This window comes from Sus scrofa, chromosome 11 (assembly GCF_000003025.6).
Source record: "Sus scrofa isolate TJ Tabasco breed Duroc chromosome 11, Sscrofa11.1, whole genome shotgun sequence".
NCBI classification, from domain to species: Eukaryota; Metazoa; Chordata; class Mammalia; order Artiodactyla; family Suidae; genus Sus; species Sus scrofa.
In genome coordinates, this window is record NC_010453.5 from 25,864,573 (window position 1) to 25,886,653 (window position 22,081).

Sequence of the window (22,081 nt, forward strand, 5' to 3'; positions counted from 1 at the left end):
TAGGAGGCCATGACCCAAATGTCAGATAAGGTGCTGGGGTTCAAAGAAGATTTGTTCAGTCAGAACTGCTGGGATATTTCAAACTGAAAGGCTCACTATGTAAGTGTGGAGGTGGTGCTTTTTTCATCAGCTTTAGAAACTGGTACACACATTTGTATTTTTATATATTTACGTTCACATACATCTTGGCCAGAGATGTTGGAGGTGTCGTAGAAATGAATTATTTGGAAGCAAAGATTCTTTGAATATTTATCCTTCAGTTAAAAACCAGAAATTAACATTAGTCACAATAGTGTATCAACTAAACCTGGACTTGATTCATATTCTGTCCATTTCGCACTAACGTGCTTTTTCTGTCCTAAAATGCTATCTAGACTCTCACATTGCAATAAGTAGGTATTTTTTCTCCTAGTCTCTTCCAGTCTATAGCAGTTTCTCTCTCTTGCCTTGTCTCTTATATCCTTGACACTTAGGAGGAGTAGAGGCTTACACTGTAGAATGCCCCTCACTTTTATTTCTGTGATGTTTTTTTCATGATTGGAATGAGATGCATTTTAGGCAAGCATACCACTAAAATGGCATTGTCTCCTTCTGAGTGTATCATGTTAACATAGTAGATTTTTTTTTTTTTTAGTACCTTATTTAATTCTCACAGAAGTAAAAGCAAACTGAAATTAGAGAAGCTAAATTAAATGATTGGCTTAAGGTCACACACCCAGTGACTGAGCCCCCACTAGTAACACTGACCAACAGCACTTAGTTTTTGTATTGTCCTTTTATTTTTAACAAAGCATGTTCTCATATATTCACTTTTTTTTTGTTCAGAGCTGCCCATGAAATTTGTTTTTGACAAATCAAGACTTGTTTCTCCCTTATCAGTAAGGGAATTATATCAATCAGATTAGAGGTTTCTAGTCATTGCTGACTGTGATCTTTGTGTTTTGTGTAAGAGAATGACCACCACTGTGCATATGTGTTGTATAGCTAGTGGGGTTTTAGCAGTGTATTCTGATATACTTTCTTTTTTCTTTTTTTGTACTTTTCTAGGGCCGCACCTGCAGCATATGGAGGTTCCCAGGCCAGGGGTCTAATCAGAGCTGTAGCCGCTGGCCTGTGCCATAGGCACAGAAATGTGGGATCGGAGCCGTGTCTGTGACCTACACCACAGGTCACAGCAACACCGGATCCTTAACCCACGGAACAAGGCCAGGGATCGAACCCACAACCTCATGGTTCCTAGTCAGATTCGTTAACCACTGAGCCACAACAGGAACTCCTGATCTACCTTCCTGATGCTGTAGGGTAAGGCTGCATTCTCTGTGCTTTAGGAACCAGGGCCTCCCCTGAAGGGGTTTTTATTCCTGGTTTTCATCATCAAGGAAAAGATATTGATCCTCAGAAGAGAAATAGAGACTAGGCAAGCAGATCTTGGGTCTATAGGAGAAGGAATTACGTTTTCCTTTTCCGTGCTTCACTTTCTCAGACTGATGACAAGATACAGACAAGCTCCTTCCTTTCTAGCAAATAAAACTAGTATGGAGCGGGTCCAGAGAATAAGCCATATCTTGAAAATCAGATTTGCTATTTGCATGTTTCTTCTCTCTGGCCTTTCTTATCTTCTATCCTGAGCTTTTGTTTGACTCTTCCATACTTGTTTGAGTCATGTCATGAAAAAGCAAAGGATTCTGTAGCCTTCCTTAGTCCAGAGTGGGGAAGAGGGGGTAGTGTACTTTTGAGAAAATTCAGGGAAGGTGGTAATGGGGATAGTTTGTGAACTATAATTATGAGCCCTAGGTAGCACGTCAGGTGATACTAAGGAATATTGTTATTCTTTTTAGGTAAGGCAATAGCATTGTGTTAGATTCTTTATCTTTTAGATACATATGCTCAAATACTTAGAGATAAAATACGGTGGCATAAATTCCTTCAAAAGAACCCTGGGGGTCAGGGTGTGTGTGAGGGGACCATGGGCAGTAATTGGAGTATGGGTGAAAGAAGATTGACCATAAATGGAAAATGGTTGATACTGAGGATGGATATGTGAGAATTCATTGTATTATGTCCCATAATTTTGGTTCTGTTTGAAATTTTCAATAAGAAAAAGGTTGAACTATTTTTATGAACTTGAGGCTGATATTAGGTGGCACCTCTCATCTCTAACCCCTCGTTTCAAATTTTCGTGTTCATCCAGATATTTTTATTTATTTATTTATTTATTTATTTGTCTTTTTGTCTTTTTGTTGTTGTTGTTGTTGTTGTTGTTGTTGCTATTTCTTGGGCCGCTCCCGCGGCATATGGAGGTTCCCAGGCTAGGGGTCGAATCGGAGCTGTAGCCACCGGCCTACGCCAGAGCCACAGCAACGCGGGATCCGAGCCGTGTCTGCAACCTACGCCACAGCTCAAGGCAGTGCCGGATCGTTAACCCACTGAGCAAGGGCAGGGACCGAACCCGCAACCGCATGGTTCCTAGTTGGATTCGTTAACCACTGCGCCACGACGGGAACTCCCAGATATTTTTATTTTTGTCATTGATTTATCTCACATCAACTCTTTATTTTTTATTTATTTTTTTATTTTTTTAGGGCCACCCCTGCAGCATATGGAGTTTCCCAGGCTAGGGGTCAAATCAGAGTTGCAGCTGCCAGCCTGTGCCTCAGCCACAGCAACGTGGGATCCAAGCCACTTCTGTGACCTACACCACAGCTCATAGCAACACTAGATCTTTAACCCACTGAGGAAGGCCAAGGATTGAACCTGAGGCCTCATGGATACTGGTTGGGTTCGTTACTGCTATGCCACAATGGGAATTCCTCATGTCAAGTTTGATATAAATCTTAACCTAAAAAATGTATAATGATGTTAAACCACTTTTCTCTGTTTATATGCTGGGCTTTTTTTTTTTTTTTTTTTTTTTTCCCTTTTCTAGGGCCGATTGCTGCGGCATATGGAGGTTCCCAGGCTAGGGGTTGAATTGGAGCTCTAGCCGCTGGCCTACCACAGCAGCGCGGGATCCGAGCCGCGTCTGCGACCTACACCACAGCTCATGGCAACGCCGGATCCTTAACCCACTGAGCAAAGCCAGGGATCGAACCCACCACCTCATGGTTCCTAGTTGGATTCGTTAACCACTGCGCCACAACGGGAACTCCCAAAATTTTTTAAAAGGGTTTGACTGAGCTCTGAGTATGTGGCGATTCCTCTTCTATTACCAGCTTGAGGATCTGAAAGTGAAATCATTTCCTTAAATGCTGGAAGTTTTGTATTTCCACGAATGGAAGGTAACCAAGATGAATACATTCACTGGTAAATCTTCTCTTTGAAAAAGATACTATGGAGTTCCCTTCATGGCTCAGTGGTTAACGAATCCGACTAGGAACCATGAGGTTGTGGGTTCAATCCCTGGCCTTGCTCAATGGGTTAAGGATCCACTGTTGCTGTGAGCTGTGGTGTAGGTTTCAGACGCAGCTCGGATCCTGCGTTGCTGTGGCTCTGGCGTAGGCTGGCAGCTATAGCTCGGATTAGACCCTTAGCCTGGGAACGTCCATATGCTGCAGGAGCAGCCCACCCAAGAAATGGCAAAAAGACAAAAAAAAAAAAAAAATACTATTGTGTGTTCGTTCTTTCATACTTTTGTCTACTTATATCAGGTCAAACCTAATTTTTAGTAATTCATAATATTTTCAGGGTCTCTAATGAGTTGTTGCCTAAGTTATTATAGTATCAGTGCTTTCTGTCCCTAGTGTGAGTAGATTTTAATTAGCTGCCAGATCATAGCTGATCTATTATGGAGACATTATAATAAGATAACACGCATTAAAAAATTTAAAACATTAAAAATTGAAAGAAAAAAAAAAAAGATGCAGGTATTGAAAGCTCGTGGGTTTTTAGAGGAGGGAGTGGCCAAGATGGCAGACTCGGAAACTCTGAGCTCACCTCCTCCTACGGGCACACCCAAGCTGCAGAGTTATTTATAGAGCAGCCATTGATGAGAAAAACCAGAAACTAGCCGAAAAGATCATCTGCAACTGAAGATGTAAAGAAGGACCCAAAAGGAGACGGGTAGGAGGACAGAGATGTGGTGGAGCCAAGACCCATACCCGCCCCTGAGTGGGTGAACCACAAATGGGAGAAGCATTACAGAATTTCTCCCTAAGGCATGAGGGCTCTGAGCGTAGGCCAGCAGCTACAGCTCTGATTTGACCCCCCCCCATCCAGCCTGGGAACCTCCATATGCTATGGGTGTGGCCCTAAAAAAAAGACAAATAAATAAAAAAAGAAAGGTAAAACTAATACACATCTTTTGGACTCAGTGGTCCCTTTCGAAAGATCCCATTTATTATTCTGAAAACCAGTAAATAGCAGAAAAAGAACCAAGCATTGAATTTGCCTTTGCGACATGAACTGTGGCTCAGAGTAACCAGATGGTTGGTGACCGTAAGTTCGTTTTTATAGAGAATTCTAGTTAATAAGTGCTGGAGGAATGATGTGATGAGAATTATCACCGTCCAGGAATCCCTCCCGAAGGAGTGGATCTAGGGCATTAGGCGAAAGGCTGATGGAGCATTTTATAGTGGGTAGATCAGGCTGACAAGGCCTGAACCTGATTCTCAGTCCAGCAGCACTGGAGGAAAACTACCTCCTTTCAAGAGGCACAGACTCACACATCATTGCCTTTGAAGTATTCTCACCCTCAAGTTGAATGTGAATCAAATCAATCTTCTAGATACAACCACCGGTTTACAGGAAAAGCATAGGGCGGGGAGGGGGATGTGGTAAATGACACCCCACAGATAAAATCAGCGAAGTCTAAAATGTGGGAAACTACAAACAGATGACCCTGTTTCTCCTAAGATAAACAGCACAAATGAAAAGAAAAGAAAAAAAAAAAAAGGGAAGGTACATACCATACCACTGCAACTTTTTTTTTTTTTTTGGGCTGTGCCCTTGGCTTGTCAAAGTTCCCAGGCCAGGGTTCAAACTCATACGGCAACAGTGACCCAAGCCACAGCAGTGACAACACCGGATCCTTAACCTGATGTGCCCCTGAGAGAAGTCCATCCCACTAACTTGGAAAAAAAAAAAAAACCCTGAGGCAGAGAAATTTCAGTATTAAATGGATATCTGAGTTATAGCATAATTCATTTTTAAAAGATGTGATCATGGTATTGTCTATATACTGTAATATTTACGACTGAACAATCTGTCTGGGTTCCACTTTGAAATAATCTCATGTCTGTGTTGGGCTGGGGAGTACAGGTTAAGGAAGATTTGACTGTTAAGTATTGAAGCTGGGCCCTTGACACATTCAGTTCGTTAAATGATTTCCTCTACGTTTGTATATGTTTGAAAATTTTCCTTATAAAAAGCTTGATAAGGGAGTTCCCATCTTGGCTTGGCAGTAACGAACTGAAAGTAGTATCCATGAGGACACAGGTTCGATCCCTGGCCATGCTCAGTGGGTTAAGGATCTGACGTGGCTGTGAGCTCTGGTGTAGGTTGCAGACATGGCTCTGATTCTGTGTTGCTGTGGCTGCGGTGTAGGCCAGCAGCTGCAGCTCTAATTCAGCCCCTAGCCTGGGAACTTCCATATGCCATGAGTATGGCCCTTAAAAAAAAAAAAAAAAAAGACAAATAAATACATAAAAAGCTTGACAGAGAAGAGATTTGAGATTTTCCTTGTATTTTCTTAATTGATCAGCAACTCAGTCATTATACATACTGATTTTATCATTTTCATCTACCTAGCAGACTAGAATGTTTATAAATCTAGACTTATATGTTTGGAAGATGTTAATTATTGAGTCGTCTGTGCCTTATTTGCCTGATTTTTTTTTAATTTAATTTTAGTAGGATATTTTCTTCAATTCATAGAATTTCAGTGCCTTCACAGAGGAGCAGTATGCTTTTCTACTATGTCTTAAATCTAAGATTTTAAATAGGAGGCTTCCCTTTTTGATAGGAAGTGTTACCATGCCCTATTTTAGTCATGTTGCTAGACTTTTTGAGGTATTTATCTTTTCTGGTTTCAACTTTTATGAAAGAATTAGACTGTGAAGCTTTTGCTTTGATTAGAGTATATAATTAAAATTGCTTTATTTTTCATTCCAATTAGGGAAAATAGGCTCCTAATGAAGGCTGTGACTATCTCCTCATTGTTTTGTGCAACTCATATGCAAAAATCTATTCAGGTTTATTCTAGAGTGCTTTTTGTGGTGACTCAGAAATGTGAGCCCTGGCCTGAGGGGAAAAGTGTAAAGCCTTTGAAAGAGGAAGACTCCAGAAGGGTTAAATTGCTGTTAGGGGAGTTCCTGTCGTGGCGCAGTGGAAACGAATCTGACTGGGAACCATGAGGTTGCAGGTTCGATTCCTGGCTTTGCTCAGTGGGTTAAGGATCTGATGTGGCTGTGAGCTGTGGTGTAGGTCGCAGACGCAGCTCGGATCTGGCATGGTTGTGACTGTGGTGTAGGCTGGCAGCCACAGCTCTGATTCCACCCCTAGCTTGGAAACCTCCATATGCCATGGGTGCAGCCCTAGAAAGACAAAAAAGACCAAAAAAAAAAAAAAAAAAAGTTGTTGTTACGAAAACCCAGGCTAGATTAACATCCTTGCCTCTTTCTGTATTGGCTGTCTTCTTGTGCCTTGTCCTTGTGATCTGTAGATATTTGGGTTCAAAGATCCTGGCTGGGGGAATCAAGCCCGGGAGGTTGGAATTCTGCAGATACATCTTTCACATCTGGAAGAAGGAGGTTCCCCTCTGGCCTGACAGCTTGTGGGGACTTGCAGTGTCAGCCATTATTTTATAGGAGAAAGTGTTCTTTGTGGGGAGTTTCTCCCTGATTGAGAGGTAGCTGAGTAATGTATGACCCACGATCGGGAATTATCTGGGCATCATTCAGGAATCCTCCCAGTTCTCAGCTCCTTCCGCAGTCCGTGCCTTCCATATTCCTAACATGGGACTCCTCCCCTGGGAAAGCAGTCAGCCAGATTAATCCATTTATGTAAGCCAGATTAATTGATAGGCTGTTATTATAATAATCTTCTGCTGTTACGCATTTTCTTTTCTAATGATATAGACTAATAATTATCTCATTTTTTTTTTCCTTTTTTCTTTATTTGGTTTTTTGGGCTGTACCTGCAGCATATGGAGGGTCACAGGCTAAGGGTTGAGTTGGAGCTAGAGCTGCCGGCCTACACCACAGCCGCAGCAACATCAGAGCCAAGCCAAGTCTGCGACCTACACCACGGCTCATGGCAACGCCAGATCCTTAATCCACAGAGTAAGGCCAGGGATGGAACCCGCAACCTCATGGTTCCTAGTCAGATTTCCACTGCGCCATGACGGGAACTCCCTCTGTTATTTTCTTAGGCAGTATCTTAAGTGTAGGTTACCAAAAGTATAGTTGTACCTAGGTAAGCAAAAAGGTCACATGTCATGCTCTTGTATCTTCCGCTTTTCCTTGTACAGTTATTTAAGAGTGACAGATGTTGAGTATCTTTGCCAACTGGAAATTTAGAATCCCTGAGAAATTTTACAGGTTCTTGAAAATCTGCAGTCTAAAGAGAGTGTGAACTGTTTAGGAAATATTTAGGATTATAAATGTTACCTATTGTAATGGAAAGTTAAGGTTAATTTCAAAGAACTACACATTTCTTGGAAATCTGGTTATAATAAAAGGAAAATGATTTTCTCGCCTCTCTGGATTGAATAGGAATAGGGAGAGAACAGTTATAAATGATCATTTTCATTCATTTGGTTGAGAAAAAAGAACTTTTACATCAAGTACTATGATTACGTTTACTTTCTAACCTTTTGTAAAATCAAAAGGCTTATTTTCATTGAGTTATATGCTGTCAGTCCAACCCTGAATCTGAAAATCGTGATTATATATATAATATAGATAATGATATGTGATTATACACACACACACACACAGTCAGACTTCAAAAAATATGTATTTTTTTTTCACAAATACTGAGGGGAAAATACAGCAAGTAAGTATAAAGGATTATGGATGATAAATATCACATTCTAGAAACTTGAATTTATCCAGGAAGGGAGAGCATTTGTAGCTCTTCAGTTTCTTGATCCTGATCCTAGAACTGAGGGCTAAAACCATCTAAGGAATTGATGGTACAGCTATTTTGGACATCTGTCTGGGATGCAGAAAAATGTCAGTGTCTTGTATGTACTTGGATTGATATTCATTTGTATTTTATTTTATTTTATTTTATTTTATTTTATTTTATTATTTTATTTTGTCTTTTTAGGGCTGCACCCATGGCATATGGAGATTCCCAGGCTAGGGTTCAAATGGGAGCTGTAACCGCCTGCCTCCACCACAGCCACAGCAATATGAGATCCGAGCCGTGTCTTCTGCCTACACCGCAGCTCATGGCAACATCAGATCCTTTAACCCACCGAGTGAGGCCAGAGATCGAACCCTCATCCTCATGGACATTCGTCGGGTTCTTAACCCGCTGAGCCACAACAGGAACTCCTCCTGTCTTTTAATATCTTTAAAGAGCATTGAAAAGAAAAAAGAAAATCTTGGGCTATGCCCAGTTCACAGAGGACTTAGTGGTCTGTGCTACATACTAGAGAAGAAAGGTACCAGAAGAGTCTAAGTCTCAAGGGGTGTTTATGTGACTGCGACTAAAACTTTTGGAGATGGTGACAATTCTCTAATTATAGAGGAACGGAAGACGAGTCGGAAATGACCAGAGACCCACATTCCTTCCTATTAGGAATAAGAGGATTGGAATCCGCATCAGAGCTGAAGCAGGCTGAAGACAAGCAGCCAAGTCGTTTTCAAGGGTGGAGTCAACAGAAGCGGCACCACCTGCTCAGTGACATCTTAGTTTAACATTCTTGAAAATACATGAATGATCAGAGACATGCCTCATGTTTTCCCTCGAGAGTCTAAGTTCTTTTTTGCTTGTCCTCTTTTACCTCCCAGCATCCTGCAGAGGTTTTGTGGTTGTTTCTAATAAAACCCTCACAACTCGCAAGGTTTTTAAAATGAGAAATAGGCATTTTCAGTATAGACTTTATACGCTGATAGAAACCATGGGCATAAACCAAAGTATGAAGGAATGTTGAAGAGGGTGACTCATTTTTTTTGTTTTTTTGGCCTCGGCCCAAAGCAGCTGGATGTGGGGTCTCGGTTCCCAGACCAAGGATTGAACCCAGGCGGCAGCGGTGAAAGCACCGAATCCTAACCACTGGAGGGAACTCCCTGTGCCTTTAGAACCACAGCTGTCTTGCGGCTAATTCTGTTTTCTCTTTAAATGTATTGTAGTTGAAGCTTCCTGTCATAATGGGGATGAAACCATTGAGACCATCGAGGCTGCGGAGGCGCTCCTCAATATGGACTCTCCTGGCCCCATGCTGGATGAAAAGCGCTTCAGTGAGTGGTTGTGCCATGACTGTTCATGTGTGTGTGCTTTGGAAAGCTCGGGTCTGGAGTTCCGTGGCTCAGCGGTTAACGAGCCCGACTAGGATCCATGAGGACTCGGGTTCGATCCCTGGCCTCGCTCAGTGGGTTGAGGATCTGGTTGCCGTGGGCTGTGGGGTAGGTTGCAGGCGCGGCTTGATCCGGCGTGGCTGTGGCTGTGGTGGAGGCCGGCAGCTGTAGCTCTGATTGGACCCTTAGCCTGGGAACTTTCATATGCCTCAGGTGTGGCACTTAAAAAAAAAAAAGCAAGAAAGAAAACTCTTGTCATTTTCTCTGTATTAGATGGTAAATATCAAGGGACCAGAGAATAGTTTTTGTATTTTTATGGTCCTGTGTACATTTTACAGCAGTAGTGGAGGCAACTTTGCTAAAATGTTCAGCTAGAAAAGGTGTTTTTTTTTTTTTTTTTTTTTTAATTTGGAGTGCGAGGACTTTAGGAATGAAAAAGTAATTTAGTTGTCAAATAGCAGATTTTGCAGCATTCCCTCTCTTGATCTCATGGATGAAGGATTAGGGTATTTCGGGCCTGAACTATCATACTTAGTGGTCTCTATAGATATATCAATGAACAGGAAAGAAAAATCCATTGAAAAGTTTTCTAACACTCCATGGCATCAAATTCTGTGCCACATGTATTTTTAACTTGTATAACCATTTTAAAATTGAAATATAGTTAATTTACAATGTTGTGTTTTACGCGTGCAGCAAAATGGTTTAAACATGCATACATATATCTGCATGTATATGTGTGTATATACACACACACACATTCTTCTTCAGATTTTTTTCATTATAAGTATTACAAGATATTGAATGTAGTTCCCTGTGCTATATAGTAGAGCTTTGTTGTTACTCTGACACATTTGTTGATCTTCTTGTTGTCATTGTCATCTTTTTAGGGCCGCATCCGTGGCATATGGAAGTTCCCAGGCTAGGGGTCAAATCGGAGCTATAGCTGCCAGTCTACACCACAGCCACAGCAACGCAGGATCCCCACCTTGTCTGTGACCCACACCACAGCTCACAGCAACACCGGATCCATAACCCATTGAGTGAGGCCAGGGATCAAACCTGAGTCCTCATGGATCCCAGTCTGATTTGTTACCACTGAGCCATGACGGGAACTCCTATTGATCTGCTTTTAAATCTATGTTCTCCTGTGGGCTTTTCTGACAAGAATGTCATTACAACTCATAGTTAATTATTATTAAATCAATTCAAGCTGCTTACTGAATATTTTCTCTATACCGCAGTGTATTAGGCAATAACAGGATATCGAAATGAACAGATAATGATTTCTTTTCTCAAGCTTGCAGTTGGGTTTTGAAGACCGCTACTTATGTAAATAACTGTGAAGGCCCAAAATCAAGGCCATGAGAGGGATAGCAGAGTGTTCTGGAAGGGGAAAGTAATCTAGCCAAGAACACCAGAGACAGGCTTTATGAAGGGGATGTTTTGACCTGGGCTGTAAATGACAGATAAGCTTGTCATGGGCTAGAGGAGACAAGAAAGGGCATTCAGGGTGGAAGGATTGGCTTATCCAAAGACACAGACCTTTTTTTGTTTTATTTTTTTTTATTTTATTTATTTATTTTTTTTATTTTTTATTTTTTTTTGTCTTTTTGCCTTTTCTTGAGCTGCTCCCGTGGCACATGGAGGTTCCGAGGCTAGGGGTCCAATTGGAGCTGCAGCCACCAGCCTACACCAGAGCCACAGCAACTCGGGATCCGAGCCACATCTGGGACCTACACCACAGGTCACGGCAATGCCGGATCCTTAACCCACTGAGCAAGGCCAGGGATCGAACCCCCCACTTCATGGTTCCTAGTCGGATTCGTGAACCACTGAGCCATGACGGGAACTCCTGTTTTATGTTTTTAAACGAAATATTTGAGCTTAAACATGCGTGGGCATAGCTGAAGTGTAAGCTTCATGGCGGGTGGTAGATGGTGGATGTTTCTAGTGGCTCTGGAGTTGGGGTGGTTCTTACCGTCTTTCCCTTGTAGACGGTGGGAAGATACGTCAATGTTATTTTCCTTTCTGATTTCCGGGGTGTAAAGTTACTGTGGAGAAGAATGACATGGGCAGGTCAGACTTTGGTTCCAGAGAAAGACAGTAGCCTCAGTGTGAAGAAGAGCGACCAGATAGACTGGGGAGAGAACGTCCAGTAAGGAAGCCATCGAATAGTCCAATCCAGCCTGGAACCGACTCCGGGGACTTGACTGAGGCTCGGGGAAAGAAGAGCAGGGGCTAGGTGGCAAGATTGCATTCCTCCTTTAGTCTCCAAAGAAACAGGAGAGGGTTTATGACATTATTTTGATTTCTGTGCCGAAGCTGATTGTAATTAGTTGACTTTATTTCCATTAGATAATAATATATTTAGCTCATCCGAAGACGACGTTATTGCGCCAATCACCCATGTATCCGTCACATTAGATGGGATTCCTGAAGTGATGGAAACTCAGCAGGTTCAAGAGACCTTTGCACACTCCCCAGGACCCTCGTCACCAGAACAACCGAAGAAGAAGAAAGGTGGGTGGTTTATTTGTTTAAGGCCAACAGTCAACTCTCAATGTGCAATCTAAACAGAATTTTTATTCAAGGATGTTTCTATACCAATTAAGACTTCTGTAAGAAAAAAAAAACTGAAGGTGAAAACAGAAATCAAGAGATTTCTCTGTGTTAGATTCATTTTTTAAAAAACGATTTTTGGAGTTCCCGTCATGGCTCAGTGGTTAACGAATCCGACTAGGAACCATGAGGTTGCGGGTTCAATCCCTGCCCTTGCTCAGTGAGTTAAGGATCCAGCATTGCCGTGAGCTGTGGTGTAGGTCACAGACGAGGCTCGGATCCCGCGTTGCTGTGGCTGTGGCGTAGGCTGGCAGCTACAGCTCCGATCAGACTCCTAGCAATGGAACCTCCATATACCGCGGGAGCGGCCCAAGAAATGGCAAAAAGACAAAAAATAAAAAACAAAAATAAAAAACGGTTTTGGAGCTCCTGTCGTGGTGCAGCGGAAATGAATCCAGCTAGGAACCATGAGGTTGAGTGTTCGATCCCTGGCCTCACTCAGTGGGTTAAGGATCTGGCGTTGCCATGAGCTGTGGTGTAGGTCACAGGCGTGGCTCAGAACTGGCATTGCTGTGGCTGTGGTGTAGCCTGGCAGCTGTAGCTCTGATTAGACGCCTAGCCTTGGAACCTCCATATGTCTCCGGTGTGTCCCTAAAAAGCAAAAAAAACTTAAAAAAAAAATATTCTATACTTTTTAAACATTTGGATTATCTCATAGAAAAGGAATTTTCCAACTTTTTCTTTCTTTCTTTCTTTCTAGGGCTGCGCACATGGCATGTGGAAGTTCCCAGTCTAGGGGTCGAATTGGAGCTATAGCTGCTGGCCTACACCACAGCCACAGCAATACAGGATCTGAGCCGAGTCTGCACCCTACACCACTGCTCTCAGCAACACCAGATTCTTTAACCTACTGAGCAAGGCCAGGGATTGAACCCGCATCCTCATGGGTACCAGTTGGGTTTGTCGCCCCTGAGCCACAACGGGAACTCCAGATTTTCCAATTTTTAACGCTTCAATCTTTTATCGAAACCCTTTTATCCAAACTCAGAAAAATCTCAGCCCGTAAGGGTGGGTGAGTTTCCTTGCGCAGAACATAGTTTGAAAACCACTTGCATAGATTCCAATGTATGAGTCCAGCGGAAAGAATACAAGTTGGAAATCAACACGTAAGTAATTGAAATGAAAAATGGGAGAATGTGTTAGGGGGAATGTTTAAGTTTTGGCAAATTTAGGACCATACTTACATTCTGAAGTTTGACAATCTTTCCATTGCATTGCCTTTTGAGAAATTCCAGCTTCTTTAATATTTTGAGTTTAATATCGCCATTAGTGGCATCACCAGCCACAATGTAACCTAACTTCACATGAAAATAAGGGAAATTCCAAAAGCCAAAAACGAGCAAACAATGGCAACACCAAGAATGAGCGGTCACTGCAGCAGCTCTGAAGGGCTGAGAAGGACGTGTCAGTCTAGATGTCTAAGGGGCTTAGATTTATTGTAGAGGCAGATGCTGTAGTCTTGGTCCAGTGCAGCCTGGGGCTTTAGACAAAGACCTCAGCAAGTAACTAGGATCCTTGAAAGACTGTACCCTAAGGGGAAGAAAAGTCCACCCATTGGCACAGGCAGATGTTAAGGAAGCTTGTATGGCTCAGCTAGGTAGAAAATTTTTCCTTTGAGAATTCGTAATCCGAGGTTTGCCCTGATCTAGGTTTAATGATTAGATTTTTAAACTATAATGGACTGTAGGAATTTCCAGCCAAGTAATTAACCTAACAGTGGGTCCCGGCTGGCAGTAACTTTGGGCACCAAGTGAAGCCCTTCTAAAACTGCTTTGGCACATTTAAATCCCGGCTGCACAGGATTTCTTCAAATAAAACCCTGTTGAAAGTGACCTCATATGGCAGTGTCACAGAATACATAAGATACTTCTTGAAAGAGAAGTAGCAAACGTGGAAAATCCAAAGGTTAGTTTGCTAAGCATCTCAGATAATAAAACTGTCAAATAGAAACTTTCGATGAATATGATTTGTCATTATTCAAGCAAGAGAATAAAAAATATGGTCAAAGAGTGAAACTATTACAAAAAATACCAGATGAAACTTCATCTTCTAGTCAAGATGGAATAAAGAACATGACTTGGCAACAATTTTTTGGACACCAAAAGCACAGGCAACAAAAGCAAAAGTTGGAGTTCCCGTCATGGCACAGCAGAAACGAATCTGACTAGGAACCATGAAGTGGCGGGTTTGATCCCTGGCCTCGCTCAGTGGGTTAAGGATCCGGCGTTGCCATGAGCTGTAGTGTTGGTCACCGACAGGGCTCGGATCCTGTGTTGCTGTGGCTGTGGTGTAGGCCGGCAGCAACAGCTCTAGTTAGACCCCTAGTCTGGGAACTTCCATATGCCACGGGTGTGGCCCTAAGAGGACAAAAGCCAAAAAAAAAAAAAAAAAAAAAAAAAAGCAGAAGTCATCAAGCGGGGCTACATTAAACTAAAAGTCTTCGGCACAGCAAAGGAAACAGTCAACAACTTGAAAAGATGAATTACAGAATGGGAGAGAATGTTTGCAAACCATATATCTGATAAGAGGGTAATATCCAAATTATATAAGCAATGCATGTAATTCAATAGCAAAATAACAAAGTAAAAAATGGGCAGAGGACCTGAATAGACGTTTTTCTAAAGGAAAAGATGCTCAATACACTAATCATCAGGGAAGTACAAATCGAAACTACAGTAAGATTGGAGTTCCTGTTGTGGCTCAGCAGTATCGAACCTGACTAGTACCAAGGAGTATGCGGGTTCGATCCCTGGCCTCGCTCAGTGGGTTACAGATCTGATGTTGCCATGAGCTGTGGTGTAGGTCACGTCCACATCCGCAGCTCAGATTCCTCGTTGCTGTGGCTGTGGTGCAGGCTGTCAGCTGCAGCTCCTATTCGACCCCTCGCCTGGGAATTTCCATATGCTGTAGGTATGGCACCCCCCAAAAAAAGCTAAATAAGGTACCACTTCATACCAGTCAGAATGCCTAGAAAAAGTCATAGAAAAAGAAAAGAGAGTGTTGGCAAAGATGTGGAGAAAACGGAATCTTTCTGTCCTGTTGGTGGAAATTGAAATTGATACAGCCACTATAGGAAACAGAATGGAGGTTCCTCAAAAAGTTAAAACTGCAAATACTGTACAATTTGGCAATCCCACTTCTAGGTGTATATCCAATGGAAATGAACACAGAATATTAAAGAGATGGCTATACTCCCATATGCACTGTGGCCTTATTCACAGTAGCCAAGATTTGGAGACAACCACATCTCCATCCACAGATAAATGGGTCAAGAAGCTGTGATACATAAATACACAGATGGGAATATTATTCAGCTATGAGAGAAAGAGCTACCCTGACCTTTTTAGCAACACGGATGGACCCTGAGCACATTATGCTAAGTGAAATAAGCCCGAGAAACATCAATACCGTATGCCCTCCTTTATATATGAAATCTGCAATAGCCAAACGCATAGAAACAGACAGAAAAAGGGGGATTTCTGCGGAGTGCAGGAACTGAGGGTACAAACTTCCACTTATATGGAAATCAAAGTGGACAAACTTCCACTTATAAGATGAATGGGTACAAACTTCCACTTATAAGATGAATGGGTTCTGAGAACTGATAAACAAGCATGGTGACTGTGGAAGTTTCTAAGAGAATAAAGATTAAATGTTCTCCCCATAAAAAAGAAGTGATTGTCATGTGAAGTAATGGATGTGTTAACTCACCCTACTGTGGGAATCATTTTGCAATATGCAGGTGTATCAAATCATCAGGTACACCTTAAACTTACACAATATGTCAATTCTATATCCATAAAACTGGAGGGGAAGAAAAAAACAAACAAACCAGAACCTGGACTTATCCTGCTATTTGAAACAGCTAAAAAGACAAACTGTAAGACGAAATAATTCTAAAGAAAGAGTTCCCGTTGTGGCTCAGTGGATACGAATCTGACTGGCATCCATGAGGACACAGGTTCGATCCCTGGACTCACTCAGTGGATACGAACCTGACTAGCATCCATGAGGACAAGGTTCGATCCCTGGCCTCACTCAGTGGGTTAAGGATCCGGCACTTTTGGGACTGAAGGACGTGTTCATTATCTTGAAGGTTGTAATGGTTTGACGGTATCTACATGTGTCAGAATTGTTACCTTTAAACAAAGCCGTGGTGTAGGTCACAGATGTGGCTTGGATCTAGCGTGGCTGTGGCCGGCAGCTACAGCTCTTGATTCAGCCCCTGGCCTGGAAACCTCCATAGGCCATAAAGCAAAACAAAGCAAAACAGAACAAACAAACAAACAAAGACTTCTAAAGAAAGTGGATGTCAGCAAAAGCCAGTGATCCCTGGGAAACAGGAAACCAGTTAGGTAAGCCCTGTGGTTACCTCACCTCACTCCATGGAGAAAATGATCTTGGAAATCAATTTGGCGACTCCTTAAGAAACTTCATGAATACTGAACATATGACCCAGCCATTCTCCTCCTCAGTATTTACCCCGAAGAGGTGAAGCCATACATTTATTGGAAAAGCTTATGCATGAATGAGTGCTCTTCGCTTTATTTGCCATCGCTCCAAACTGGAAACCGCCGAGGGACGTCCATCGGCTGTCGACTGGATAAACAAATTTGTGGGGTATCCAATCCAATAAAAGGCCACCCAGCAATGACATGGAATGTAGCAGCAATACATAGAACAAAAGGGATGCATCGCCATGTAATTATGCTAAGAGAACGAAGCCAGACTCCCTCCTGCCGAAAAAGAAAAGTGTGGTTCTATTTATATAAAATTATACAAACTAAATGAATCTATAATGCCAGAAAGTATATGAGTGGCTGGCCGTCTGTGGACTGGGCACGGCAGGGTGGGGAAAGGTGAGATGTAAGGATTACGAAATGGCACAGAGCCCTTTCGGGATGGTGGTTTGATAGTTAAGGTATCTGCATATGTCAGAATCGCAAACTTTAAACAAAGCAGTTTATTGTGTGTCCATTATCCCTCAATAAAGCTGTTTTTAGAAAGTGAAAGGCTCAATCCTACTTGATGGTGAAAGACTAGGAACAGGATAAGGAACCAAGTAGAACAAACACATATCATAAAGGAACCAAATAGAACAGGATAAGGAACCAAAGAGAACACATAACGTAAATAGCAGATTAAATAGCAGATTAGTTCCTGCTTAAGAGGGAATTAGGGAGCCCCAGGATGGATCTGATGTAGAATAAAAAAAAAAAAAAATGGGAAAGATTGCGTTGCTGCTGTGGCACAGTGGGTTAAGAATCCAGCTGTAGCAGCTCATGTTGCTGCAGAGGTGAGGGTTTGATCTCCAGCCTGGCGCGGTGGGTTAAAGGATCGCACATGGCCACAGCTATGGCATAGGTGGCAGCTGTGGCTCAGTTTCAGTCCCTGGCTCTGGAATTTCCATATGTCCCAGGTGTGGCCATAAAATATATATCTCATATGCTAAAATTTTACTAAAGTTATTTTTCTTTTAATAGATATCATATTAAATATATATAATATATATTTATGAAAGAGGGAGAGATGTGGGGATTGAAGGGAAAAGTCTACATGTTTAATCAAAGCTCGAGGAGGAGAGGATACATAGAGTGAGGAAGAGGCAATATTCAAAGATAATGACTGAGGAGTTCCCGTCGTGGCGCAATGGAAATGAATCCGACTAGGAACCGTGAGGTTGCGGGTTTGATCCCCAGCCTCGCTCGGTGGGTTAAGGATCCGGCATTGCCGTGAGCTGTGGTGCATGTTGCAGACATAGCTCGGATCTGGGGTTGCTGTGGCTGTGGTGTAGGCCAGCACCAACAGGCTCTGATTCAACTCCTAACCTGGGAACTTCATATGCCATGGGTGTGGCCCTAAAAAGACAAAAAAAAAAAAAAAAAAAGATAATGACTGAGAATTTTCCAAGATGACAACCCCATCATGATGACTCGCAAGTAACATAACTAAAACAGATCCAGGCCTAAATATGTGACGGTAGAAATGCAGCATGGCCAAGTCTACCCCTACCCCCCAACCCCCTGCCAAAAAAAGGACGAAGAAGAAACAAACCAAGGAGAACCTACATTACCTGGAAGAGGATGGATTATTGAGCTGGCAGCTTACGATCCAGTAAAGGCTGGAAGGGTTGGATGTGTTCGAAGTACTGAGAAGAGATAACTCACCAAAATTTCCATACCCGCCTAACCTATAAATCGTGTGAAGCTCATGCACATCTCCACCACGACTGGTACGGAAGTTGATGGAGAGGATGGATGTTGGGTGGGCTCCCAACAGTATCTGCCATGACCAAACCTAGCGGAAGAAAACAATGGATTAAATATTATCAGAGAAAGCCAGTAAATAGCAGAAAATAAAACGGTAGGAGGGTAGGAGCTCACCGAAGTCTAGCTTCTAATATTTATTACCATGAACACCATTCGCAAGGAGTCTGTCTCATGCCTAGGTTCACTGCAGGGGTCTGCAGTGATGGAATTTGAGGTACCCGGCCAGCTGGGTTCCACATTTATGTATCTGGTAGTCCCAAGAAAGGCCTGCTCTAAAGAGCGACTCTTTAGACTCTCTTCTCCTTGGCCTTCACCTTAACTTCAGAGATGCTTTCCCATTCATTTGTCTTGGGATGCCTGGTTACCTTGCGACTTGAGCTTGAGGATTCTGCTTTTCCAAGGTATGGCCTCTGAGGTGTTAGCCCAGCATTCGCCCTTGTATCTAGATCAGCAAGATGATGTTAGGGTTGCTTCAGGAATGTTAGGGCGAGGAGTTCCCGTCGTGGCGCAGTGGTTAACGAATCCGACTAGGAACCCTGAAGTGGCGGGTTCGATCCCTGGCCTTGCTCAGCAGGTTAAGGATCTGGTGTCGCCATGAGCTGTGGTGTAGGTTGCAGACAGACACAGCTTGGATCCCTCGTGGCTGTGGCTCTGGTGTAGGCCGGTGGCTATAGCTCCGATTGGACCCCTAGCCTGGGAACCTCCATATGCCGAGGGAGTAGCCCAAGAAATGGCAAAAAGACAAAAAAAAAAAAAAAAAAAAAAAAAAAAAAGAATATTAGGGGAGAGGTATCTGTTTATGCTTAGCCTTCGTTGTTTTTTGTACACAAAGCAGTAGTCTGTTCAGACAGCATCATCACCTTCACCTAAATCATAGGCAACACTGCTGCCAAGTTGTAATTCTAGAAAAGTGGCCAAAAAAGATCACAAACACCGCTTCAGAATAGTTGGTTAACTCAGACTCACGCTGCCCAAATTACAGTTGTGGATAGTTGCAGTGGACTTTAGAGACTGGATGAGGAATAACTATAGTTTGTGGGCTATAAATTGAAAGAAATACAGAAAAATGAGATTGTAAGATGTGTTGAAAAATACCCAAGAAAGGAGTTCCCTTGGGGTGTAGCAGGTTAAGGATCCAGCATTGTCCCTGCAGGGGCTTGGCTTGCTGCTGTGGCGCAGGTTTGATCCCTGGCCCGGGAACTTCCACATGCCAGGGGTGCAGCCAAAACAAAAACAAAAAACCCCCAAACAAAAAAATAAAATTTGACTGTGTGGTTAACCAGAATTTTGCCTCTCTTACTTTTTGTATCTCTAGACATTTGGCGCTGTTTCCAGTGTCTGAGAACTAACTGTATGCAGAGATGTATTTAGAACAGAGAGAAGTTTAAAACCCTACTTCTCTCACTTTAAAAAGCTTAAATAACCCAGAGGCAGACACAACTATGTGGCTTATTTTTTGAACCCAAGTTTTATCAGCATCAGGAATATTCCCCCAGGTTTTAAGAAAGCACCATCAGTACTGTCACCTCAAAGACAAAATGCAACGTTTAAACTTAACCTCATTTTTACAAACGAGGCAACGTATAGTTTTCTGCGTGTTTGTGATCTAACCTACATTCATGTTAAATTTTTACTAAAGTTATGTTTCTTTTAACAAATAGCATTTAGGAGACTCATATATGTGTTCCATATATAAAATATTGGGCCCTTGAAATGTAGGGTAAATGACAAAATAGGATTTGCAAACAGCGACGTTGTCTATTCTCACTTGTGAGGGCAAATATTTATGGAGAGCTGTTCTGATTTCAGGAAGAAAAACTAAACCTCCACGACCAGATTCCCCAGCCACGACACCAAACATATCTGTGAAGAAGAAAAACAAAGATGGGAAGGGTAAGTACTACGACCATCATTACTGTAACATTAATGGCTTTAAAATATTGGCATGAAACCACCAGCTTTCTTTCTTTCTTTCTGTCTTTTTGCCTTTTCTAGGGCCGCTCCCGCAGCATATGGAGGTTCCCAGGGTAGGGGTCTAATCAGAGCTATAGCCGCCCGCCTACACCACAGCCACAGCCACGCTGGATCCTTAACGCACTGAGCAAGGCCAGGGACCGAACCCGCAACCTCATGGTTCCTAGTCGGATTCGTTAACCACTGCGCCACGACGGGAACTCCCCCACCAGCTTTAATTGAAATGGATCTCATTGCTGCCACACGCTTAGCAGATACGCTTGCCTCTTTCTGTAAAAAGATGGTAATAACGTAGCCCAAGAATTCAGTGTAGATTTTCATTCACTCACCTGTCAGAGTAACTCATCTTTTCATTTAATGAGTCTCTTAGAAGAAAGAATTCAGCCGTGTTAGGTTTTCATAGATATTTTATGACATTGTCTAAGAATTATAGTTTCATAACTGCGGCCCAAATTTGAAGAAAATTGGTAAGGCTAATCTCCTGGCTCTTAATATGAAAGGAACAATTATTAAAGGGTTTTGTACAAAGTTCTTCTATGTAATAATACTTTTTCTGTTTCTTCTCTGTAATAATACTTCTTAAAGAGGCTGAAAAAAATGGTCTCAAAGTGCTTTCTCCTGACGTCATCTCAAATCTAATTGTCAGGATTACTCCATTCACATTTCTTATATGGGACCAATAAAAAGATCTATATTAGACCCTAGAAATTATTCCTCTTCTATCATCAGTACTAACTGAAGTGTGAACATGTTTGTATATTCATAGTTGTGTTTTATTGTGCTCTTTCAAATGAAACTTTGGACAGTTAAAAAGAAATTGCTTTTGTTTCAGGAAATACAATTTATCTTTGGGAGTTTCTGCTGGCACTGCTCCAGGACAAAGCTACTTGTCCTAAATATATCAAATGGACCCAGCGAGAAAAAGGCATTTTTAAATTGGTAGATTCTAAAGCAGTATCCAGGTTGTGGGGGAAGCACAAAAACAAACCTGACATGAACTATGAGACGATGGGAAGAGCTCTCAGGTATGTGAAGTGTCTGTAGATCATTGTGTAAAGAATATTGTTTTCTAAATACTAAAAAGCAGGCAACTTCTGAAAGGTCAGAGGATTAAAGAAATGGTGAGTTTAGTTTTTTTTTTTTTTTTGTCTTTTGTCTTTTTAAGGCTGCACCCATGACATGTGGAGGTTCCCAGGCTAGGGATCTAATCGGAACTAGAGCTGCCGGCCTACACCCCAGCCACAGCCACAGCAATGAGGGATCCGAGCCCTGTCTGTGACCCATACCACAGGTCGCAGCAACACAGGATCCTTAACCCACTGGTAAGGCCAGGGATCAAACCCACAACCTCATGGTTCCTAGTTGGATTCGTTTCTGCTGTGCCACCACGGGAATTCCAAGAAATGGTGAATTTTATTACTGAAGTGCTGAAACCACACTCCTTAGAGAAATGAACATATATTTAAATTGAAATTGTCTTCCAGTCTGGGAAGATGCTCTCTTCCCTACAAAATCTTCATGCAAACAACAAATATTTTATTTATAAAGGGATCAGAAAAAGGCTGTCATCAGGAATTGTAAATTGACCACAAAGCTCCTATGTTTTGAGCCATTAAACTAAATTCAACACAAACTAACAAATAGTCATAATGTACATACTTAACAAAAGGGTGCATTTTTGAACATGAATCTGAGGTATGATGTGTAATATGTTATGTTGGAATGAATTAATACTTTAAGAATTATAGCAGA

General features: G+C 42.2%; 1 protein-coding gene across 8 annotated transcripts in view; it reads left to right on the forward strand.

The window, feature by feature from the left end:
- Window positions 1-22,081, forward strand: part of ELF1 (E74 like ETS transcription factor 1) — a 124,524-nt gene that overhangs the window by 92,483 nt on the left and 9,960 nt on the right. For 4 of the 8 annotated variants that reach the window (XM_021065635.1, XM_021065634.1, XM_021065636.1 and 1 more), the window contains exons 4-7: window positions 9,300-9,407; window positions 11,823-11,987; window positions 20,165-20,248; window positions 21,162-21,354. In XM_021065635.1, coding sequence (XP_020921294.1) covers window positions 9,300-9,407; window positions 11,823-11,987; window positions 20,165-20,248; window positions 21,162-21,354 — 550 coding nt within the window. The remainder of the gene's footprint in view (window positions 1-9,299; window positions 9,408-11,822; window positions 11,988-20,164; window positions 20,249-21,161; window positions 21,355-22,081) is intronic. The other 4 variants (XM_021065638.1, XM_021065637.1, XM_021065639.1 and 1 more) reach the window with 1 other exon arrangement.